Source organism: Gymnoscopelus braueri (genome assembly GCF_963280865.1).
Source record: "Gymnoscopelus braueri genome assembly, contig: SCAFFOLD_60, whole genome shotgun sequence".
Lineage (NCBI taxonomy): Eukaryota > Metazoa > Chordata > Actinopteri > Myctophiformes > Myctophidae > Gymnoscopelus > Gymnoscopelus braueri.
The window spans coordinates 432,501-442,500 of NW_027660796.1; the positions used below are offsets into that span (position 1 = coordinate 432,501).

The 10,000-nt window shown below is 45.5% G+C and overlaps 1 protein-coding gene across 1 annotated transcript; it reads left to right on the forward strand.

Moving 5' to 3' along the window:
• Positions 1 to 889: 889 nt before the first annotated feature.
• LOC308081184 (importin subunit alpha-1-like) lies at positions 890 to 2,476 on the forward strand (the record flags this gene model as incomplete). The annotated part of the gene is made up of 1 exon (XM_080457575.1): positions 890 to 2,476. The coding sequence occupies one exon, from the start codon at positions 890 to 892 to the stop codon at positions 2,474 to 2,476; it is 1,587 nt and encodes a 528-aa protein (XP_080313701.1).
• Between the last annotated feature and the right edge of the window lie 7,524 nt (positions 2,477 to 10,000).

Sequence of the window (10,000 nt, forward strand, 5' to 3'; positions counted from 1 at the left end):
ACCAAAGTGGTCTGGCCCTTTAATGATAAAGTAGTGCTTTTATTGTTTCTACTTCCAGCCAAAAGCAATCGTTTCCGGTTCCATTTCGGGACCAGGAATTCCAAGACGATGGATTTTAACTAAAGAATTATTATAGAGAATTATTATAGAGAATTATTATAGAGAATTATTATAGAGAATTATTATAGAGAATTAGTATAGAGAATTATTATAGAGAATTATTATAGAGAATTATTATAGAGAATTAGTATAGAGAATTATTATAGAGAATTATTATAGAGAATTAGTATAGAGAAATATTATAGAGAATTATTATAGAGAATTATTATAGAGAATTATTATAGAGAAATATTATAGAAATTATTATAGAGAATTATTATAGATAAATATTATAAAGAATTATTATAGAGAATTATTATAGAGAATTATTATAGAGAATTATTACAGAAATTATTATAGAGAATTATAATAGAGAAATATTATATAAATTATTATAGCGAATTATTATAGCGAAATCTTATAGAGAAATATTACAGAGAATTGTTTTAGAAATTATTATAGAGATTATTATAGAGATTATTATAGAGATTATTATAGAGATTATTATAGAGAATTATTATAGAGAATTATTACAGAAATTATTATAGAGAATTATTATAGAGAATTATTATAGAGAATTATTATAGAAATTATTATAGAGAATGAGGTCATAAACACAGTGTGTGACATCATCCTGGTTTATATAAGGCTGTCGTACGCTCTTAGTTCAACAACTTTGTCCAAGGCCGACCACAGAGCGACACACACACACACACACACACACACAAAGAGAGAGAGAGGTAACGGGACGAGAGAACAGACTCACAGACAAAACCAGGAAGGAAGGAAAATGTCGAAGAACGCGGGCGCTCGCCTGTCTCTCTTCAAGAACAAAGGCAAAGACGCCGTGGAGCTTCGCCGCAAACGTGCCGAGGAGACGGTGGAGCTCCGTAAGGCGAAGAAGGACGAGAGGATCTTCAAACGGAGGAACGTGTCGGAGGAGAAGAGCCAGAGCGCTCAGCTCGCCACGGGGGGGCGCTACTGGACCGTCCAGGAGATAGTGGCGGGCATCGACGGCGCCGACGGCCCGGACGCCCGGCTGGCGGCCACGCAGGCCGCCCGCAAGCTGCTGTCCTGCGAGAGCCACCCGCCCATCGACCAGATCATCTCCGCCGGCCTGGTGCCCCGGCTGGTCCGCTTCCTGGCGGCGCACGACGCTCCGCACGTCCAGTTTGAGGCGGCGTGGGCGCTGACCAACGTCGCCTCGGGCACGTCGGAGCAGACGGCCGCCGTGGCGCAGGGCGGCGCCATCGCCGCCTTCGTGGAGCTGCTGCGCTCGCCGCACGCTCACATCAGCGAGCAGGCGGTCTGGGCGCTGGCCAACATCGCCGGCGACGGCTCGGCGCTGCGGGACCGCGTGATCGAGGCCGGCGCCGTGGAGCCGCTGCTCCGCCTCCTGGACGTCCCCGACGCGTCGGCGTTCGCGCCCGAGTACCTCCGCACCGTCACCTGGATGCTCTCGAACCTCTGCCACAAGAACCCCTCCCCCCCCATGGCCGTGGTGCGGCAGATCCTCCCGGCCATCGCCGCCTTCCTGCACCACGGCGACGAGGAGGTCCTGTTCAACACCTGCTGGGCCGTGTCGTACCTCACCAACGACACGGACGAGCGCATCGAGGTGGTCGTCCGCACGCCGGGCGTGGTGCCGCGCCTGGTGGAGCTGCTGGCGTCCGGCCGGATGAGCGTGGTGACGCCGGCGCTGCGGGCCGTGGGCAACATGGTGGCCGGGACGGACGAGCAGACGCAGGCGGTGCTGGACGCCGGCGCCCTGGCCCACTTCCCCCGCCTCCTGGGCCACGGCAAGGCCGGCGTGCAGAAGGAGGCGGCCTGGACGCTCAGCAACATCACGGCCGGACGGGACTCTCAGATCCAGGAGGTGGTCGACGCCGACCTGGTGCCCTGCCTGGTGCGGGTGCTGCGGGACGGCGACCACAAAGCCCAGAAGGAGGCGGTGTGGGCGGTCACCAACTTCACCACCGGGGGCACCGCGGAGCAGCTGCTCTACCTGGTGCAGGCCGGCGTCCTGGAGCCTCTGCTGGCCCTGCTGAGCACCAAGGACGTGAAGGCGGTCCATCTCATCCTGGAGGCCGTGGCCAACATCCTGCAGGCCGGAGAGACGTACGGCGAGACGGACAAGCTGTGTCTGATGGTGGAGGAGTGCGGCGGCCTGGACCGCATCGAGGCGCTGCAGCAGCACGAGAACAAGGAGATCTACAAGACCTCGCTGGCGCTCATCGAGAAGTACTTCTCCGGAGGAGAGGAGGAGGACGTGGCCGAGGCGGCGGGGCGGCCGGGGGCGTCGCCGACTGCGGCCGACAGCTACTACGCCTTCCACATGGGAGGGGAGGAGCCTCAAAGCACCTCCTTCAACTTCTGATGGAGGGGGAGGAGCCTCAAAGCACCTCCTTCAACTTCTGATGGAGGGGGAGGAGCCTCAAAGCACCTCCTTCAACTTCTGATGGAGGGGGAGGAGCCTCAAAGCACCTCCTTCAACTTCTGATGGAGGGGGAGGAGCCTCAAAGCACCTCCTTCAACTTCTGATGGAGGGGGAGGAGCCTCACAGCACCTCCTTCAACGTCTGATGAGGGGGAGGAGCCTCAAAGCACCTCCTTCAACTTCTGATGGAGGGGAGGAGCCTCAAAGCACCTCCTTCAACTTCTGAGGCTTGAGCATTCCGCCCAGGTGTGAAATGACACTATTTCATACCTGACAAATGTCCCCCCTATCATCTACACTAAAAATCTCTTCGCCTCCAGAAGTAGCCGCTCACAATGCAACGCTTTGTGAGCTTGTAGATCGTCTATTTGTGGCCCCAGAATGTGGAAGCTGGGATTTAAATGGTTAAACCCCACACGTTGTTGACCTCAGGGCTATATGCTAGTGTCTTTTTTTTTCTGTTTTCATTGTTGCATTTCTGATTCTGATTCTGATTCTGATTCTGATTCTGATTCTGATTGTGATTCTGATTCTGATCCCCAAATACTCAGAGGTGACTCGTCTGAGATCTGTCGCTTTCTTCCCCAACAGTCAGCAAACTCTTTGAGAAGCTGGTGAGAGAATACATCTGCTCCATACTTCCTGCCCCGCTGGACCCGTCAACACAGATCCACCGATGATGAAGCCATCACCATGGCTCTCCACACCGTCCTGTCACACATGATGAAGAGGCTCTCCACACCGTCCTGTCACACATGATGAAGAGGCTCTCCACACCGTCCTGTCACACAAGGATGACAAGAAGCTGAAGGACTAATAGTTATAGTATAGTATAGTAACCCTATAGTATAGTATAGTAACAGTATAGTATAGTTATAGTAATATAATGCTGTTGGTGGACTTCAGCTCAATATTCAGCATTGACACAAAGCTCAGAGATCTAGGGCTACACCCACCATGAGAGACTGGATACTAGACTTCCTGTCAAACCGACACCAAGCAGCATCACATCTGACCCCCTGACCCTCAGCACTGGAGCACCCCAGGGATGCATGCTGATCCCTCTCCTCTACTCCCTGTGCACGCATGACTGAACAGCCAATCACAGCTCCAACGTCATCATCAAGTATTCTGACAACAAGGTTCCATTTGTAACCCTCAGAGTTATGGTGGAGAACCTGGTCTAAAGTTTACTGGAGAACAGCCTCAACGTCAACAAGACCAAGGAGCTGATGGTGGACTTCAGGAGGTTCTGAGTTCAGGTTCCTCACAGGTTGAGTTGAGGACCTATCATCATCATCCATCATTCATCTGTTGAAGTTCCAGACGGAAAGGAAACTCTGCTGGATTTGAGGCCAATAAGGAAGGGTGCCCTTAGAGAGAGAGAGAGAGAGAGAGAGAGAGAGAGAGCGAGAGAGAGAATGGAACACCCTTGAAACGTGGGATGCTGGATGTCATGTTGTACCAGGCCACAGGGGGGCAGTGTACGCTCACATAACACCGGTCCTCATCACATCAAAATGTTTTGGCCTTTTTTTTGCTTCCAGGTCGCCACGCGGTCGATGGGATCGACCAATCATTTGTTATTTAATGATTGGTCAATGGGATGGACCAATCATTTCCTATTGTCACCACCAGGCCAAAAGGCATGGCCGAGACTATGCTTTGCACCGTCCGTCCTCCTGTCTGTGAACAGCTAATCTCCGGCACCGTTGGCCCGGTCGCTGCGAAACTGTGCACACACACTCCCTGGATGCCAAAGCCAAACCTCTGCCCCAAATTTTAACAATTGGCCTGTTCTAGCACCACCAGAAGGCCGAAGTTTGCTAAACACATTTTTTCACTCCTACAGATGTTGTCCAAACATCACGCAAATCGGTACACAGTATCTCTAGAGCCATGTGATCAACACGGATCTATTCCATTTTTTATATTCCATCCTGATTGGGTATGATTGGCTTCCAAAATGTCCAGGACTTGTTTGTTTTGAACAAAATGCCTCAAATTCTGTGAAATTTTGCGCACACATTCCCTGCATTTTTCACATCTGCCTTTTAGAGCGCCACCAGGAGGCTGACTTTTGTAAAACAATTTTTTTGCTATTACTCCTTCAGATTCTGTCCAAAAATCTCGCAAATCGGTACACAGTATCTCTATAGTCATGTGATCAAGACGGATGTGGCCGATATTTCATATTCCATCCTAATTGGCTAACATTACCAAGGACCTCAATGGAAACAAGACCGCAAGGACTTTTTTGAACAGACCTTTTAGACAAAGTATTTTAAATGTAACTGTGCTGTTTTACATTTTTGTCTAATAAAATATTCAATCAATCAATCAATCAATCAACCAACCAATCAATCAAACATTGGCTTCCATAGTTTGCAGGATAGATCCGTTTTGAACAAAATGCCTCAAATCATGAATGCAGCGTGCAATTTCCGGGAAATTTTGCACGCACATTCCCTCTAGGTCGAGGAAGAAATTCCACCCTTTTCACATTGGCCTGTTATAGCGCCACCAGCAGGTCTAATTTAGCAAAACACATTTTTGGAACAAATTGTCTGAAATCATGAATGCAGTGTCAGATTGCCGTGAAAGGCCTAGGAAGAAACAAGGGAACCAGGAGACCTGGTACTGCCAGACCCCTAGTGGTTGAAAGATCAGAGCACTACGTCACGCTAAGCTTGGCCAATCAAAAAGAGGACAGAAGACAGACCTCTTTTATGCCCATGTATGGACGAAAACGTTTGGAGAGGGGGACCGACAAAGCCTCATGTAGGCCCGACCCCCTGGGTCTGGCAATGACACCCTTTTCACAATGGCCTATTATAGCGCCACCAGGAGGCCACAATAACCTACCTGACCTGGCAAAGACCTGTGCTCCGAGGAGCACTTTTTCTAGTTCAATGATTGGTCGATTGGATCGACCAATCATTTGTTATTTGAGCAAGAGCTCGTTTGCACATAGTTCTGTGCAGTCGACACATTTCCCTCCAAAACTATCAGTCGACACATTTCCCTCCAAAACTAACCTGAAATACTTCCTGTCCTCAAAATACAAGTGAACATAGTTTAACTCTTTAAACACCTTGACCCCCCCCACCCCTCCTTTCGGGTTAGGAGAGACTTATTGACTTATTGACTTATTGTCTCCGCCAGAGGTGGAGAGTATGTTTTCGTTCTTGTCCTTCCGTGTGTCCCCCCGTCTCAGCCAAGCTAACATTGGTCAAGCTTCGCGTGACACGTGACAATATTGTTGTCACCAATGCTCTGATTGGCTAGCGAGACGCATGATGACATAGAAACCTATAAATAGGTGTGTCACTTCAAAAAATCATTTATATTTTTTTAAGTGAGCTTCCATCAGCCAAGCTAACATTGCTCAAGTGACACGTGACAATATGTAATATAAATAGGTAAGACAGGATTAATCAGGAACAGTACTGGCGGAGACCTGTGCTCCGAGGAGCACATTTTCTAGTTACTATGTTTTCTATTGTATTCTCTGTAAATATACCTTATGATTCTACAGAGATGTATTACTATATGTTTTCTATTGTATTCTCTGTAAATATACCTTATGATTCTACAAAGATCTGTTTTCCATATTTCATCCTGATTGGCTAAGGTTGGCTTCCAAAGTTTGCAGGATTGCTCCGTTTTCAACAAAATGCCTCAAATCATGAACGCAGCTTGCGATTTCCGTGAGATTTCACACGCACATTCCCACTAGGCCGAGGCAGAAATGCCACTTGAAAATGTTCAAATCAGCCTCATGGTGGCGCTATAAATGGACGATTTATGTTTTTAACTATAACTGCACCGATCTGCATGAAACTTTGCACGCACACTCCCTAGAGGCCAAGGAAAAACAACTGACCTGCATTTTTCACATTTGCCTTTCATAGCGCCACCAGGAGGTCGACTTATGTAAAACACATTCTTTGATATTAAGCCTTCAGAATGTATCCAAATTTCACGCACATCGGTACACTTGATCTCTATAGTCATGTGATCACGATGGATCTTTTAAAATTTTCATATTCCATCCTGATTGGCTAACATTGACATCTAAAGTTTGCAGGAGTGGCCCGTTTTGAACAAAATGCCACAAATCATGAATGCAGCGTCCGATTGCGACACTTTGCACGCACATTCGCACTACATTGAAGAACAAATGCCACCCTTTTAACATTGCCCTATTATAGCGCCACCATGAGGCCAATTTTGCAACACTTTTCTTTTTTATATTACTCCTACAAATTCAAACATCATGCAAATCGGTACACATATAGTCAAGTGATCAAGATGGTTCCATCCAATTTTTCATATTCCATCCTGATTGGCTAATTCCGAACATTGCTGCCCCACAATAACCTACCTGACCTGGCGGAGACCTGTGCTCCGAGGAGCACTTTTTCTAGTTACTATATGTTTTCTATTGTATTCTTTGTAAATATACCTTATGATTCTAAAGAGATTTATTGTCTCCGCCAGGCCGAAAGGCATGGCGAGAGAGTATGTTTTACCCCCCGTCCGTCCTTGTGTGTGTGTGTCCGTCCGTCCGTGTGTCCGTCTGTGAACAGCTAATCTCCGACACCGTTGGCCCGCTCGCTCCGAAACTGTGCACACACACTCCCTGGATGCCAATTCAGAACCTCTGCCCAAATTTTTTCACAAGGCCCTGTTATAGCTCCTGTTATAGGAGGCCGATTTGTGCAAAACCCATTTACTCCTACAGATTTTATCCAAACGTCATGCAAATCGGTACACATTATCTCTATAGTCATGTGATCAACACAGATCTGAAATTTCACACGCACATTCCCACTAGGCCGAGGAAAAAATTGCACCCTTTTCACATTGGCCTGTTATAGCGCCAACAGCAGGTCTAATTTAGCAAAACACATTTTTGGAACAAAAGCCTCAAATCATGAATGCAGTGTCTGATTGACGTGAAAAGCCTAAGAAGAAAAGACACCCTTTTCACATTGGCCTATTATAGCGCCACCAGGAGGCCACAATAACGTACCTGACCTGGCGGAGACCTGTGCTCCGAGGAGCACTTTTTCTGGTTACTATATGTTTTCTATTGTATTCTCTGTAAATATACCTTATGATTCTACAGAGATTTGTTACTATATGTTTTTATAGAGTTGGACACCTACGTGCCACTGCCGATGTGACAGATATGCCCATATATGGAGATCTGTGTGTCTGTCAGTCCTTGACCCTTATATGGCCAAACATGGAGATCCATCATGTCATGAGTATATGCCAAATTGCCAATTTTTTAAAATATTTCTTTGGAACATTAAAACAAGGGAACCAGGAGACCTGGTACTGCCAGACCCCTAGTGGTTGAAATCTGAATGGCCGGACTTCGCATGACGTGTGTGCAGAGGAAAAGAGGGACAGGACAGGAAAAGAGGGACAGACCGACCGACCGACCGACCGACAAAGCCTCATGTAGGCTGACCCCTTGGGTCTGGCAAAAATTTAATAAAATAAGTGAAAAAAAGTATCTGACTCAGTTCCACAGATAAATATTGTGAAAATAGCAGATCTACAAGCTCACAACACCTCACGAGGTTACTTGTGACGTAGTAATGGTCTGTCTGTCTGTCTGTCTGTCTGTCTGTCTGTCTGTCTGTCTGTCTGTCTGTCTGTCTGTCTGTCTGTCTGTCTGCCTGCCTGTCTGTCTGTCTGTCTGTCTGTCTGTCTATCTGCCTGCCTGTCTCGCATGGCACTAAATCCCATACAGGATGACTACATTACCCAGGGTTCATAGCTGCTACATCTTTAAATCCCTAAATAGGCTTATCTGACCAGGGATCAGAGAGAGCGACAGCTCAGAGAGAGCGACAGGACCACACACAGACAGACAGACAGGATGCCTCTTAAACGAGAAGGTAAGAAATATGTTTTTTCTAACGCATCTTTGTGCGTGTGTGTGTGTGTGTGTGTGTGTGTGTGTGTGTGTGTGTGTGTGTGTGTGTGTGTGTGTGTGTGTGTGTGTGTGTGTGTGTGTGTGTGTGTGTGCTTAAATATACAAGTATAGCAGAATGTGAGAAATAAACATTGTGACAAAATAAAGATAAATGGTTGTTTTAAGGTTAAAGTTAGACGTACACTTACATATCTGGAGGTTAGATTCAGGGTTTAGGGTTAGGTTGTCACGCAGCATAAATATCAGATCTACAAGCTCACAATGTGTCACAGTGCGTTACCAAATATGTGTAACTACTACTAATAAGTACATATGATCCATTGGAACACAAGTTATTATATCAATAATAAATAATAACTACATTGATCCATTGGTTATTAATAATAACACAGGTTATTATATCAATAATAAATGATAACTACATTGGTTATTAATAATAACACAAGTTATTATATCAATAATAAATAATAACTACATTGATCCATTGGTTATTAATAATAACACAGGTTATTATATCAATAATAAATAATAACTACATTGATCCATTGGTTATTAATAATAACACAAGTTATTATATCAATAATAAATAATAACTACATTGATCCATTGGTTATTAATAATAACACAGGTTATTATATCAATAATAAATAATAACTACATTGATCCATTGGTTATTAATAATAACACAGGTTATTCTTTTACATTTCCTGAAAAGTGACAGTGTTGGATACAAGGTTTCTGCCTGACAGACAGACAGACAGACAGACAGACAGACAGACAGACAGACAGACAGACAGACAGACAGACAGACAGACAGACAGACAGACAGACAGACAGACAGACAGACAGCGCCTCCATTCAGGGTAAAGGCAGAACGGTGTACTGCAGGCTAGGCCATAACAACTGTAGTTTAGCTTCTGTTGTTGATTAGAATCAAATATGTTTCCTCATGCACTGATATTCTGCACCTTTAATCTTCATGTCATTAAATATACAATAAGTATAAACATAAAACACAGGTATGCTATGCTATGCTATGCATACAGGTCATTTAGGTAGATTCAAATACAATGACTGGAATCAACATAGAAACAACCTAAATGGCGTGAAGTAACTGAAGGCACATCAAACAATGACGCATTTCTTTGAGACACACATACGGGTAATCCGTTATTCCTTCACCGGGTGAAACAACACAGCTTTCACCAGGAATGACATTACGGAACGCACATATTGTTACATATTATGGGTTTATTTTGTCATAGCGTAACACATGTTGAAGTATTGTAGTGCAGGGCATTGCAACAACCACCTTGTGAGAATAACACATTAAAGTTACAGAAAGTAATGATGATGAAAAACATAACTAAACATGAAGCACAACTTACAGCTGGTCACTGACGCACACAGGACCACAGAGGAATGAAATGATGAACACAGGACCACAGAGGAATGAAATGATGAACACAGGACCACAGAGAAATGAAATGATGAACACAGGACCACAGA